General features: G+C 38.1%; 1 protein-coding gene across 1 annotated transcript; it reads right to left on the minus strand.

Annotated features, from left to right (window-relative positions):
- Positions 1 to 7837: 7837 nt before the first annotated feature.
- On the minus strand, positions 7838 to 15269 carry LOC131224883 (lysine-specific demethylase JMJ17-like). Its single transcript, XM_058220329.1, has 7 exons — positions 15063 to 15269; positions 9563 to 9649; positions 9307 to 9423; positions 8994 to 9201; positions 8827 to 8891; positions 8111 to 8169; positions 7838 to 8013 (listed from the first exon to the last, which is right to left on the minus strand). Exons 1-7 carry the CDS (start codon positions 15267 to 15269, stop codon positions 7860 to 7862), a joined length of 897 nt encoding a protein of 298 aa, XP_058076312.1. The 3' UTR covers positions 7838 to 7859.
- Between the last annotated feature and the right edge of the window lie 483 nt (positions 15270 to 15752).

The raw sequence follows: 15752 nt of genomic DNA on the forward strand, positions 1-15752 counted from the left end.
CCCGCATTACTCTGATACTGCATGACTACATTATCACCTTGGGCATACACTTTCACCACCCTCTAAGCTTTCTATAAGCTTATGCACGACCGTTGCGTGCAGGTGACGTTGGATCGCAGCAGCGCTGAGGCTTGGACGCGTGGCTGATCTTCTTTTGGAGTTTTGGTCTATCTTCATTGTATTTCCCTTATGCTCATTGTACCTGTAAAGTTTTTGATTATAGTGGAAATGTGATGGAGTTTTTGGTTGTTGTTTGTGGGTTATGCCTTTGGTTATGCTTATTACGAATCAAACTGATGTTGAAAACCCTCCTTGTAGCATCCCAGGATCAGAACCTGGCGAATGGGCGCTGGGAGCCGAGAATGGGGTTCTACGGAGGCTGTCGGCGCCAGATTCGGCGATTGGGAATTTTGTGAGCCCGGTTTCCGAGTTTGGGGCGTGACAATATGACTGTGTGTGTGTATGAGGTGTGATCTCAGATAATCAAATATGAAATTATTAAAGGAAATCACACACAATATAAGACAATAGCAATCTCAAACACAATCATTTTTATAGTGGTTCGACTACTTGTTTGCTCCACTCCCGGTAGACGCACTCAACCCTCGAGTGTGCTAGATTTCACTAAGGAGGTTTCACATGGTTCACCCCAAACCCAAGGTTTTAAATCAGGTTCACCTTTAACCTTTACAACCTAAACCTAGGCTGACTGTTTATGCTCCCACAAGTAAGGGTCAACACATAGCACCCGATTTTAGACACACTGGCCAAGGATCCACACAAGGAACCTCACTATTTATGCTCTCACGAGCAAGGGTCAACACAACACACCCACTTTTAGGCACACTGGCCAAGGATTTTCTACAAGACCCTAACTGTTTATGCTCTCCACAGAGCAAGGGTCAACACAACGCACCCACCATGTACACTTCCGCCAGAAGCCTCCTAGAGGACTTGCAAGGGGTGAGAAACACCTTAGACCTAATCCTACAACGGAATGATCACAAGGGTCCTCTAGAATCTGATAACTTACAGATAAGTAGACGAGTCCCTTTCAGCTCGTTGACGAAGATCTCCTCCTTTGTTGATGAAGAACTTCAGCTTCCTTGATCCGCAACTCAGAAGATATACCAATACATGGCGACAGGTTGGGTCAAGTCTATGATGGAATCCTACTCTCTTAAATGTTTTCCTATAAGGTAAATAAAGCGATTTCAATCATCTATGCATTCAAGGCATCCCAGCTTAATGATTTGCCATTAAGATGGTAGCTGGAGGATCCTTGAATGCAGAAGTTCATTCTCCAATCCATTCTATTGAATGTTAATGATGAGGGTGGATTGGAGGATGAACTTCTATGAGAGAGGGCTTTGAGTATATGATCTAAGGTTAGACACTCAAAAGCACTCTCTTCTTTCTCTACCAGCAACTAAAGACAAGCTCTCTATATATATGCAAAAAGTTCCAACTGATATAAAACAGTCACATTTATGTCAGAGTTCGATATCATCGAGCAGGATCGATATCATCGAGCGTATACTCTCGATTGCATCGACTGGCCACTCGATGATGCAAACTCAATGTTAGACGCTTTTGAAACCTTTTGCCAACTAGTGGAGGAAATCGAGACAGGTGTCAATATCATCGGATTTCGAACTCCGATAGTACCAATACGAGGTTCGATTCCTTGACATTTGAAAATGAGAGAGACTTGCTTTGAAATATTTCAGGTCAATAGATATGATCGAGGTACACTCGATATCATCAGAATTTGAATACCGATGATATCGAAGACATTGTCGATGCATCGATAAATCCAAATGATTTCCAGTTAGCTTGCTGGATAGGTTATGTCCATTCTTGATGTCATCGATACAGCCTCAATATCATCGATATTTGAATATCAATTCTATCGAGTGACCTTCGATACAAGATAAAAACTACCTAAAAATATCTTTTGGAAAACTATGTCCAAGACCAATATCATCAAAGGCCTTTCGATATCATTGATATTTGAATTCTGAGGATATCGAGGGTTACTTCGATATATCGAAGGTCTTCATGATTTTTCTATAAAAAACAGGGACACATACTTTCTGCTGTCGATTTTATCGAGTCAACTTCGATAGACTCGAGTTTCAAATTTCGATGATATCGATAGTTCTATCGATACATTGATAATTCCGTCCAGAAGAATATGTGGTTGCTGGACATCTTTTGTCCTCATTTCGATAGTATCAAGAGAGTTCCGAGGACATCGATAGAACTTCTCGATTATATTGATCAGTCTATCGATAAATCGACAGAGGTAGAAAACTTAGAGATTTTCTAATTTTTGAAAAAAGTTTTCTAACTCAAAAAACCTATGATATTCTAATCAGTTTTAAGGGTTTTAATTACTTGGTGTTTTGGGACATGGGATGTGAGGCTTAGATTTACTTATGGCGAGTTCGGGCTCACATCCAGTTGAGGCAAATGATTGATTGATCTTCCTATAAAGCTTCTCTGTCTAGCAGACTCAACGCTCACACTAATTGACAAACCAGGGCACTTTCAACTTTTAATATTTCTCATAAAAGAACTAGTACCTTGCGAAGGATATCGACATCCTTAGATTTACGTGAAGTCCACAAAATTGAATACATGAGAAAAATGGATATGAACTATTACCTTCTCAAGATGGTATACAATTTTCTTGCCAGCAACACACTTGTCTTGAGTTCCAACGAACATACTTGAAAGGGATATGCCATTGTACAATTCAAAAGAGTATCAAAGGGTATGTTTATGGATTAGAAAGTTGATGATGCTCAGCCCATAGTAGAAGCCTTTCAGTTCTAGGCATACAACCATTCAAAGGGATATGCCATTGGACAATTCTAACCTTCATGTTGTGGAGAATGGGTGGTTATAAATATGTGTGTGTGTGTGTGTGTGTGCGTGTGTGTGGAAATGTTCTATGCGGTCGAGCTCATGGGAACTTCCCATGAGGTCGAGCTGTGTGGGCCCCACTGTGATGCGTGTCGAACATTTGATATGTGGACCAGCCCATTTTTCAGTAAGACATTTTCGCGAGCCCACTGCTTGATGAATTGCCTAAAATAACAAAAAAAATATTGCCACATACAAAAACTATTGAACCTAGTATTATCTACTACATACTAGCAACATACAACCAATATTGGGCACCATACCATAAGCTATAAGAATTTCATGTCCTCCTAAACAAGGTATCCTCCATTGATAACATATATATATATATATATATATATATATATATATATATATTAAGTACTTTATTTTCATTTACATTCGCAAATACATTCATCATCCATCCAACTATTAACAACATTTACAAAAAATAAAAGATATCCAACCAACTCTTAATAATAATTTGCAACTTAACCTACTGGGGAGCCGTCATGCACCGTAATGTCTTACGGCAGAGCGGGTTCTGAGAAGTTACAAGTTGACCCTGACAACAACATATAAATGAAGCACATGTCGAATTGTTTGCACTAGTGCAAAAGGCATTTAGAATATCTACAATCTGAAGGCACAGCACTAAAAGTAATTCACCATTTGGAAAGAACGATCCGAGCTACTTTACACCAACAATTACAACAAAGTGACCAAACAACACAAGTTATTTCAAAAGGAAAGAAGGTAATACCACCCAGAAATGTGTATGGTGGGTGAAAGTGGTTACCTTGATCAGAGGAGCTCCAGAGCAAAGCGAGAGGGCCTTCAAACTCCATCGTAGCATGGAAGAAGCATTTTGTAACTTTGGTATCTCATACAAATCAAATCCTAAAGACAGGCCAGCTTGCGTAACATAATTTACTCTGTAAAGTAGAGTCTCAATTCTTGTAGAAAGTTCATTGTCGATTTGGACATTGATATCATGCATATTAGACAGAGAATTTGCATGCTCTAACAAAGAACAGGCATCAAGCTCCCATTCTTCAATATCCTTCAGAATGCTCTGAAGCATCTCTGGTGCTTTCAAAGAGACTTTCAGAAGCTTTGACTGAGTGACTAGTTCCTGCAAAATCAAGTGCATGAGTATACAACATACCCACCAGCTTGGAAAACAGATGACTCAAAATGATAAAACAACATCAACATTCAAGGCATCAACTTTCAGCAGAGGATTCAGAGCATGCCCAGAGCATGTCGTGACCGATTACCAATTTCTATTGACATGACTGATTTGTCGATTCTGATTATTGATCGATTCTAATTGTCGTGATCAATTGTCGATTCCTATTGACGTGACCGATTTGCCGATTCTGATTATCGATCGATTCCGATTGTCGTAACTGATTGTCGATTCCGATTGACGTGACCGATTTGCCAATTCTGATTATCGATCGATTTCGATTGTCGTGACCGATTGCCGATTCCTATTGATGTGACTGATTTGCCGATTCTGATTATCGATCGATTCTGATTGTCGTGATTGATTGCCGATTCCTATTGACGTGACCGATTTACCGATTCTGATTATCAATCGATTCCGATTGTTGTGTCTGATTGCCGATTGACATGACCGATTTGCCGATTCTGATTATCGATCGATTTTGATTGTCATGACCGATTGCTACTTCCGTTTGACGTGACCGAGTTGCTGATTCTGATTATCGATTGATTTTGATTGTCGTGACTGATTGCCGATTTCGATTGACGTGACCGATTAGTCAATTCTGATTATTGATTGATCCTGGTTATCATGGCCGATTGCCAATTCCAATTGACGTGACCGATTTATCGATTCTGATTATCGATCGATTCCGATTGTCGTGACCGATTGCTAATTCCGATTGACGAGATCGATTTATCGATTCTAATTACCGATCGATCCTGATTGTCGTGGTCGATTGTCAAGGCTGATTTTGATTTGTCGCGGCCGATTATATAAGTTGATTCCAATTATCGAGGCCAATTCTGATTTGTCGAGGCCGATTGTATAGGCCAGTTCCGATTGTCAAGGCCGAGTATCGAGGTGATTCCGAGTATCGATTCCGATTGTTGAGGCCGATTTCGATTGTCGAGGATGATTTCGATTACCAAAGCTGATTGTCGAGACCTATATGATGTATATGCGACCCATAGTTGAGACCCATTGTGTTGTGTATTCGGCCTGTGTGATGTATATGCAGCCCGTGTTTAAGGTCTAATGTGATGAATATGAGGTCTATGTGCTAGGGCCCATTGTGATGTATTTGAGGCCCATTGGAAAGACCCATTGTGATGTATTCGTGGCTTATGGGTAAGGCCCATTGTGATATGTATTAGGCCCATGATGCATGGCCCATTTGATGTATTCGAGACTCATGTGTAGGGCCCACATGTCATGTATTTGAGGCTCATAAGCAAGGCCCACATTTTATATATATGTGGCCTTTGAGTAAAGTCCATTGTGTTGTATATTAGGCCTTTGTGTGAGGCCATGAGCCCATTATATGTTTGGCTTTATGTGGGTCATTCCTTGGGGGCAATGTTAGTTAAATGTCCACATTGTCGAGGCTGATTGTTGATGCCATTTATTGATACCGATTATGAGTATGTGACAGCATAGCATCCTAATACATGCTCATACGTATCATTTATATGTTCGTTATGAGATGTGGTTGACTATTGCATATGTCATTGGGCAGGTTGTTATGAGACTCCCTGATAGGTGGAGGTTATCTCACATGAGCGCACGGTATGTGCAAGATTGATGCATGACTGGATTGTATGATTCATGCATCTTGCATTGTGATTACTGTACGCCCTAGCGACATCAAGGCCGTAACCTCCATAAGTATATTGTGGATGGGCAGATGGGACACCAAAAATCTATTCTAGCATCGGGCTGCCATAGATGGCCCTGAATGAAAATTCCTAAACCCTTTTGGTACCAGAGGACGCCCCAACGTCGAGATCGAGGTACGTATACCAGTAGGCCGCGTCTCCCACTGTGTCGTGGTCGGTTGGGAGGGGGTGTGACCTTACCCGCCTGAGTGAGGGGGCATTCTCTACGTTGAATTTGACCAGCTTGAGGAATGGGTCCGCTATGGATGAGCCGGGCCCGATATTGGCAGGCGGATAGTGAGGTATCTTCCACTTACCTAGTTGTAAGATCGGATAGGGGCAGCAAGCTGGCGTAGAGTGTAATAGACCCTGGTGATAATTCCAAAGATGAACAGTACTGATATGTGGACTTATTGGGCAGGAGTTGCATACTCATTCATTCATTCATTCACTCACTATCCACTTGGGCTGGTGGTGCATAACTATTTGTTACGTGTACCTTTACAATAACCAGGATTTCGGTTGGGGCGTGTGACTAACCTGAGATCAGGAGTTTACCAAATTGAGTCTGACTATCTAAATTTAGGTATGGGATTGGTTTGGATAGAAGTCCCTTGCGGTGGACCCCGTAGCCTGCGACACTACGTACTATCATCCTGAATTCACACTCCAGCTTGGTCATTTCATTTGCATCGTATATTGCATTACATTTGCACACATATGGCATTTTGGGATTGTTATGTTTCTGCACTTATATGGCCTAGATGGACTCAGTAGGATTTATATATTGCATTGTACTCTCGGCATCTGGTATTTAACTCTCTTGAACTCCTCTTTTTCTTTTTTTTTCATGACAAATCTATTCTTTTCTTCTTTTTTTTCAAAAAAAATAAATTTCATTCCTGAGGATGATAACCTTTACAGAGCACAACACAAAGGAATTTTCGGGCCCCTTCCCTAAGAGAAAAGAGAGGGGACCTATCGTAAGAGGATGACCGTCCCCCTATTAACAAAAGGCCAAAAAGGGGAGAAAAACTAATTATAAGATCCGATCATTCCTAGCCCAACCCTGTCCAAGACGATCATACCGCGGACTTGAGCAGGAAGGGATCTCAGATTGAGGAGGATCGCAGATTGCTGGAGGGTACTACCTTGAAGAGCCATGGCATCCGCAAGTCCGTTACCTTCTCTAAAAGTGTAAGTGAAAGAGAAGAGTACCAGACGACATAAACGATTAATTCTAGCAATCCACGGTTTCCATTTCCAAGGACAGTTTGACTGAGATGAGAGGCTATCAATCACTATGTGAGAGTCTGACTCGACAATAATCTTATCCATGCCTTTCTCTAAACAGAGCACCATCCCATCATGAATGGCTCGAAGCTCCGCCAAATTGTTGGAACCCAACCCGTAGGCCACATAGAAGGCAAATAAAAAGGCAACATCCCATCATGACTCTCTTCAACTCCTTATTTGCATAACTGAGTTGTATTGCGTACTCTGATATTGTATAGTTCATGGACTTATCAGTACATCCGTTTACTCTTATGTTACATTCTGAGCATGCATATACTGCTCACACACTTACACCACCCTCTAAGCTTTCTATAAGCTTATGCACGATAGATGCGTGCAGGTGGCATTAGGTTGCAGCAGCGTCGAGCTTGGAGCATGCAATGGACTTTTGGAGTTTCGGTTTTGACATGTGTATTTCCTTTTCAGCATTGTATTCAAATATTTATATTAGCGGATATGTGATGATGATGATGTTGCCTTTGTGATTTGGGTAAACTTGTGGTTATGCTTCTTACGAGATACATATACGTTGGAAATCCTCTTTGTAGGATCCTAAGATCGGAATCTGGCATATGACCTCTGGGAGCTGAGAATGGGGTATTACGGAGGCTATCAGTACCAGATTCAGCGATTGAGATTCCTGTGAGTCCGATCTCCAGGTTTGGGGCGTGACAAAATATGCTTTTTGAAGCCCTGAAATATTCAAAGACAACAATCATAAATTGAGGGATTTATCAAATGATCAGAAGGGTGAGTAACAAGAACTAAAGCACAGTAAATGAAAACCTTAGGGCATCCTCAAACTCAGACATCTGACCCATGCTACAAAGAAGATGTCTAGCACTCTCTTCCCAAGAACTAGCTTCTTCTAGTACTCTAGAAACATCCATGAACAATTTCTCTTTTGTGATTTGTAACCTGAAAGTTATTTTTAAGTTGAAAGATCATGAAATGGTAAACCACAGCCATTGGTTAAAACTGAAAAATGCTCAAGAGTCAAGACAGAAAAACATACAAAGCAGCTTCTTTCATCAGCTCCTGGATAAACTCCAGTGGCATTTGAATAGTTAGTGTCTGTAGATGTAACAAGAATATTTTATAAGTTTATAACATTTAAAATAATTGAGGTACATACACAGTGCTTTAAAACTATAAGTCAGAGGACTCAGAACTGCTTTGAGATGTACCCAGAACCCAATTTTATCACGATCCACGACTGTTGAAATGCAAGAGATATATGTTGGGACCTTTCTGTACATATCCCACTCATGAGTGGAAATTGAGAGCCTGCTCTTTGAAGGTTCTGCTTCCCGTGCCAACCCAAACACAACTCACACTTTGTTGGCAAAGAATGGATTTATATAGTGGTTTTTTCGAGTGAGAATCACCTGAGGACCCAAACCTGTGCGACTTAGCCAAAGCATCCGTTTTGAACAGTTTCTGTCCTATTTCAATCTGGTGACTTGTTTAATTGTGGACTGAAACTGGAACACTTCAGACGAAACCAACTTATACTTGAATTTAAAACCATGCTCAGAAATCCGACCAAGTGCAATTTGGCCCCACAACCAAATGCTGCCTTGGAAGCTTGAAAGTTTTTTTTAATAGTAGAGACGCTTACAAGTGCAAGCTATTTAAAGATATGCATTAACATAGCAGGAAACTAAATACAAAACAATCATTAAAATAGGGACCAGGTAAAACACATAAAGAATAGATGAATATCAATACCTTAAATGCTTTTTCTCTGCAGCGAGACTTCCTTAATTCTGCCTTGACATGGGGCAACTGATCAACTGTTTAAGAAAGGAAGCTAAATCTCAGTGCCATGGTATAAAGAAAAAACAACCTTGCTAAGAGTTTCTATTGATTGAACAGGATCTGTAAAGAGACCAAACCATGTACTCTCAACAATTCTCCAGCTTCCAAAATGCTCGTTAGTTCCTCAACAATCAGGTTGTAATCCTCCCGATCCTGAATGTTTACAAGAGATTCATGAAAACGATGAATCCAGGACAGAGCATCAGAATGATACTGCCTTAAAAGCTTCAATTCCGGAATGTTGACAGTGAAATTATCTGCATCTTGAAGAACAACCTCAAGTTCCTGCATAAGTGAAAATAGTGGGTATATGCCTCCTTTTCAAAATGGAGAATAGTAAGTCCTATTTCCTTAAAATATTAAAACTGACGACATCATCTAAGTTTGAACCTTCAGAGTGATAGGACCTCTCAAGAACTCATTACATCGAACTTGCCATAATTCAATCTGACTTAGTAGCACCGACAGCATATCCATTTCTGGGAGCTGAACAGAAAGCTGCAACATCTGTAAGATGTGAAGCTGAAGACAGTCAGACCAAATGAACAACACAGTACCACTAGAAATCATAAAAACCTTTCAGTCCGCATGTACTGGGTTACACTTCAAAGAAAAACATGGACTATTGACATCATAGTATTATGACCTCAGCTTTCAGCTTGTCAAGGACATCAACTTCAATTGCAGCAGGCTTCTTTTGTGAAATGCATTCCCTTACATTATCTACCCAGACCTAGAGCACAGGATAACACTCGTTCAAGTTACCATTACTCAGTACATAAAAATGAAATTGAAAAGAGCAGTAGACATGCAGCAAATGCAATTGCTATTAACCTAGTAAAGCACTTGAAAGAAGATATGCATGAGAACTTGAAAGGAAGTGCAATAAAGAAGAAAAGGAAAAAAATAAACAGAAAATTGAGCTGGTGCAAAGCTTTTATCCTGACAGGATGGTTCCTGCACAGGAGTTGCCAGAACTTTTCAGCCTCACATAAGCTAGCTAAAAAATGCTCCCAAAACATTCTGTTATTGAATTAGGAGGATACTTAGCTTCCCAGGTCTTTCTGAAAAACAACATCGGGGATGATTACTGGGTGGCTACAGTTTAACATGGGGAGTACCATCTGATGATCGGATTGGATCTCTCACGTGTGTGCCAAATCCCTAAAATCCCCAAATCCCTAAAATGCCCAAATCCTCAACAATGTGAAGTAATGCACCCTAAAATCCCCAAATCCTCAACAATGTGAAGTAATGCACCCTAAAATCCCCAAATCCCTAAATGAGGGTCCACATCGAATCAGGAATCCACAAATTGCTAAATCCCTAAATCGGTATTGAGATTGAGAAATTGAGAGAGAGATACCTCACGATCGTCAATGAGCTATCCTTCAACCGAGCTTCAGAGAGAGAGAGAGAGAGAGAGAGAGAGAGAGAGAGAGAGCGTGAGTGGGTAGGGCGCTTGGCAATGGTCGAGTGGAGAGATCAGAGAGAGAGGAAGAGAGAGACAGAGAGAGAGAGAGAGAGAGGAGGAGAGGGTGCGAGAGGTTCAATCAAACTATTTCCTTAAAACATTCATAATCATATATTAGGTCTGTCTAAATGTGATTCACATATCCAACCCACTCATTGTGTCTCACTTGGATGAGGGGTCAGACCAACTTTCAGCCACATCCAAAACTCATGTGGGCCCCACCAAGTGCTTTTATATTTTTTAGGATGTCTTCACATGGTTTTAGATGGTATGGCCCACCTGAGTTTCGTATACAAATGATTTTTGAGATATCTCATAACCTAAAGGGGACACATCAAATGCACGGTGTTGATGTTCGACACATATCATGATGGGGCCCACAAAACTTACTAACATCAATTCTTAGGTTCTCGCAAGGTTAATAAGTTGGGTCACAATTTTGACTAGAATATTTGGCCCATTTTATATGTTTGGTCCATTCACTCTAGTTTACTGATCAATACCCTCAATTTGACTAGTTACTCGCCTCGGTCAGGCTAGCTACATATGCGAAAGATATTAGGCATACAAGATTGATCAACAATTTGAGTGAAATTTGATTGTAACATCTAAAGTTATTTACTCTTCAATCTGGACTAATTCGATTGTTCAAAAACGATTAAATGTTCAATTAGTGGATGTGCCTAATAATTTATTAAATTTTTTCTTTTTTCACAGATAAATTTCAATTTCGATTTAAAAATAACATTTTTTTCAAAATGTATATTTTTTACTCTTAATTTTTCTTTGAAAAATTTTAACAAAAATATCATTTTTATTATAAAATATTTCAAAAAAATACAAATTCTGAATTTTATTTTTTAAAATCTCTAAAATTTTCACAAAATTTAATTTTATTTTTCTAAAAATTCAAAAATGCCGATTTTTTTTCTTCAAAAGCATCATTTTGTTTTCAACTTTTCAATTTTCTTTTTTAAAATGATATATTCTTTTTTTTCAAAATCTTAGTGTTTTTATAAATAACCTCTTCTTTTACTTTCAAATTTTGAACATTTTCAATTATTTTTCAAAATCACAAAAATTTTCAACTTCTTTATTTTTTGTTTCAAAATGTTTGTTTTTTGATTTTTTTTTAATAACGTTTTATTTTAAAATTTTCAATTCTTTCTAACTTCGCCATTTTTTTTTAAAGCATTTTGTTTTCAAACTTGTCAATTTTTATCGAACTTCTCAATTTTATTTTATTTTTCAAAATACAACTCTCATTTTCTTTTTCAAAATATTTTCATTTTTCAACATTGTGAAAATTTTCACATTTTTTAAAATATTTTTATTTTTTTTTTCAGGATATTATTTTTTTCTTAAAATCAAATTCTTTTTTTCAAATTTATCAACTTTATTCAATATTCTTTTTTTTGTTTCCCACAAAATAGATTTTTATTAAATCAAGATTTTTATTTTTTCAAAATCTCATTTTTTTTCTCAAACATTGTTAAACTTTTTAAACTTCTCAATATTCTTTTTCATGTTATAATACAAATCATTTAAATATTAGTTTTAAATTTATATATACAAAAAAAATTTCCACACATTTGATATAAAAACAAAATAATTTTTTTTTTTTTTTTTGCATTCAATCAATTGTTAAAAAATAATCTTATATACAAATATGTACAATTAAACCACTGAAATTCTATTAAAAAACAATTATTAGACTAGGAAAAAAAAAAAACATAATTTTCCACCATATTCTTTAAAAAAATGAAAAAAATAAATATTAAAGGCAAAAGTCCTTTTATGATGGACCATGATTCGTCACGAAAGCAACTAAAAACCATCGCTAATTGCTATTTTGGGTAGGAATTGCTATTTTGGGTAGGGATTTGCAACTGGTAGTCACAAAATCAAAATTTGCGACGGATTTAGTCCGTCGCCATTTTACGACGGACCATAATCCGTCATAAATCAGATTTTAGCGACGGATTTCAGCCCTTCGCAAAATTCGAGGAACTACGGATTTTCGAGAGATTTGGCAACAGACCTTTGCCATTAGCGACGGATTAAATTCGTCGTTAAACCAAGCAATTTTGGCGTACTATATATTGTATGATGAGTAGTGGACAACTCAATGGAGGGCCACGATCACGCAAATTCAAGCTGGAGGGGCCCGATTATAAAAAAAAAATTGCCTAAACATATGTTATAGCTTCTGGCAATCCTAACTTTGCCATCAGTACTTACCGGTTTCTCATTTATAATGTACCATTGTAAAGCCATCAGTGGCAGTCATAACTTTGCCATCAGTACTTACCGGTTTCTCATTTATAATGTACCATTGTAAAGCCATCAGTGAGCTCTACGTCTGACCAATCACTTAAGGCAAAAATAAAATAAAATAAAAATAAAAATCACTCAAGGCAATTGGCGCCAAAATTGGCTTCACAAAATTCAATTGTTTTGTCAAATTGAAATTATGTTAAAATTTACTATTTTTAATAGGTTTTGTTTTTGTTATTTTTAGCAATTTAAGAGTACTGGCACTGCAGTCCAGAATCTTTGTTTTAGTTAATGTGGGTTTCATTAGGATTGAAGCCCTTTTGTTATTTTTAGTGAGTTTTACTATTTTGGAAAAAAAAGGTTTATTATTTCCATACAAATTAGGGTCTATAGTTTCTTTTGCTTAAATGGATCAAATCCAATGAAAGGAGCACTTCATTCAATAATATTTATTTTATTTATTATTTTTAGAGATTTCTCTCATTATGGATTACGGAATATAATGTAGCACATTGTTAAGCCCTAGCCTATCACTTGATACTAGTTTTGGATTTGAGATGAGGAAAATCTCCCGATGCAGTGGAGATAAAGTGGTTGCATGATGATGGCATCAGGTTGCTGCTGGACTTCTGGGTTACTATTAGAGAAGAAGATGGTGCAGGTTTTTTAGGGCTAAGAAAAATTAGGTTTTGCGTGCAGGAATGTCCTATACCAGAGTGATGGGTTTTGCCAAGATAGATTTGCTCACACATGAGAGATGGGTTTTGCTGGAATGATTCAGATTGGAAGACAAATTGAGTTACCAGAATTAATGGCATGAAGTAGAGCAGGTAACTCATGAAAAGTAATTCTGAAAAAAACGTAGAGCGGGTAACTCACGAAAAATAATTATGGTAACTTAATATACACGTGACAAATGAATCTTTCCTATAATAAATAAAGGTATGCACAAAAATCCAAAATAATCCAAAAAAAATATAGGTGGTTTGATGTAGAGCGGGTCATGGACAATTTCATGGCCAAGATGGATCAGAAAAAGGCTCGGTTGATGACAGAAGTGATCTGGACCGTCAGACCTTAAATCGGGTGTATCTTGCCATCCGAAATGAGTTATTCAACGTACCATATATGATTTTGGGGTAGGATGAGCTACGCCGGGTTGCCCACGCCGAATGTGCGAAATACCATCATATCGACGGTCATTTCCTATTTTAATTCCATTTTTACTATAAATAGTAAGTTTTAGTTTGATTATAACTCTTCATCCGCTGGGCTTTAGGAATTGCGCCCAACGTGAAAAGTGCTTGGAATAATTAAGAGAACAGTGGGGTGAAGCCAGATAGGACATTTACTATTTTTGGCCGAAAAGCATGCACACTAGTAGATATCACGGCCGTCTATAAATAGTAAGTGGTGAAGTCTAGGAGTTTTAGTTGTTGTTTGATTCCGAAACTTCTCCCATGGCTTAGTATCCCTATTTAAAGGGTTGTGAACTTGTTTATTTCATTCATCAATCAAATTATAAATTTTATAGAATTTATTTCTATTTTTCTTGCTTTTTCCTAGTGGATTCAAGAAATCTCTGTGAGGAGTCCAGAGAAGCTCCGTGGATTCGTAGTAGTTATCCTTAAGGAAGACGGTGATCAACCTCATCATGTTCATCCCTACGTCATGGTCCCCCATCTCTTAGATTTAGAGGTTTAAGACACATTTTCACTGTTGTTTCCTTTGGTGTAACCTACACAAGTTTTAGATCATGCACATTTGGAAACCCAAAAAAAAAAAAAAAAGAAGAGAAAAAAAGCAGCCAATGTAGCCTATATGAATTAGTTTAGTTGGTACCAATACGGTACCCTGAAACCAATGATAACAATCGTGAGGAATAACCCATTAATTAGACTGCAACTGCAATTTTGAAGCTACTTGTTTATCACGTTTACCAAGAAACACCGTAAACATTTTGTCATTTCCTCTTTATTAAATTCAATGTTCTCAATTTAATTTCCTTGTGCCCAAACATGTCACCCTGGGATGTAATGCTAACGGCATCATTTTTTTAAAAAGCCATCATGCTTCTTTCAATAAGGGGTTTTTGTCATGCGCTTGTATGCTACAAAGAATAAGGTTGCATTGGCTTGGACAACATATCATGAAATTTCATGATTAGTCGGCTTAATTTGGTATTTTCTTTTTTCTTTTTTCAAGGATATTTAATGAATTTTGGTGCAACCAAGCACAACCTAAGGGAAAGAAATGGACAAGTGAGAAAAGACAAGATAAGTAACTAAATATTACATAGAAAAGCTAATTCTAATACAAGTTAGAGAGAGTGATAAAGAGAGAGTTAAAATGCATTACGAGGTACATACTTAAGAAATTTATCTAAAAACAGAACCCCTCCATGGATCTGGGCCACTTGATTGTAATCAAGTGCTTCCACATAAGGGGGGTTTTGGGACCCAGCTGCTTTTTTGACTCGATTTTGTGGTGGTGCCTGAACTGTTTCTTGATGAGAAGACCTTTTTCCCCTTCGTCCAAAGTATTCGTCGACGATTTCGAATGCTTCTCGCCCTACTTTCTCCAGCTTTGCCTGATGTGCCATTTCAGTCGGTAAAAGGACACCCTAATACGATTATCTTCAAGTGCGAATGCCTTGTTTGATACACACAACTCTAATGTGGTACAAGCCTTTATATAGATTTAAGGGTGAGTTATAAGGCAGCCATGTACATGCACCCGTGTAAGCAGGCGCACACGTGCCAGATCCAAAACATCAATCAAGTGTATACCAAATTTCTAAGGTTCTGATCTTCTATTCGAAGGAATTGGAAATTCGGTTTCAATGGCTTTCGGTTGTTGGGGCATATCTTTAGGCTTGATAACTTCGATTCCAGTGGAGGAGGATTGGGTACGACCCTTGGACGTTGTTTGGCTAGTTACGCTGCCACTTTCCAAGGACTAGTGATCGGTTCTCTGTGGGACCCACCATAATGTATGCGTCTCATCCACGCCGTCCATCCATTTTTTTAGATCATTTTATGATATCATGACAAAAATTAAGTAGATCCAAGAATTAACTGGACCA

This window comes from Magnolia sinica, chromosome 14, assembly GCF_029962835.1.
Source record: "Magnolia sinica isolate HGM2019 chromosome 14, MsV1, whole genome shotgun sequence".
Lineage (NCBI taxonomy): Eukaryota > Viridiplantae > Streptophyta > Magnoliopsida > Magnoliales > Magnoliaceae > Magnolia > Magnolia sinica.

Bases quoted from the DNA above. Each gene is read 5' to 3' on its own strand.
- LOC131224883 (XM_058220329.1), bottom strand. From the start codon at position 15,269: ATGGCACATCAGGCAAAGCTGGAGAAAGTAGGGCGAGAAGCATTCGAA. The intron at 9,424-9,562 runs GTCATAATACTA...CACATCTTACAG, and splicing joins TTGACAAGCTGAAAGCTGAG to ATGTTGCAGCTTTCTGTTCA. The intron at 8,014-8,110 runs GTATGTTTTTCT...AATAACTTTCAG, and splicing joins CTGATGAAAGAAGCTGCTTT to GTTACAAATCACAAAAGAGA.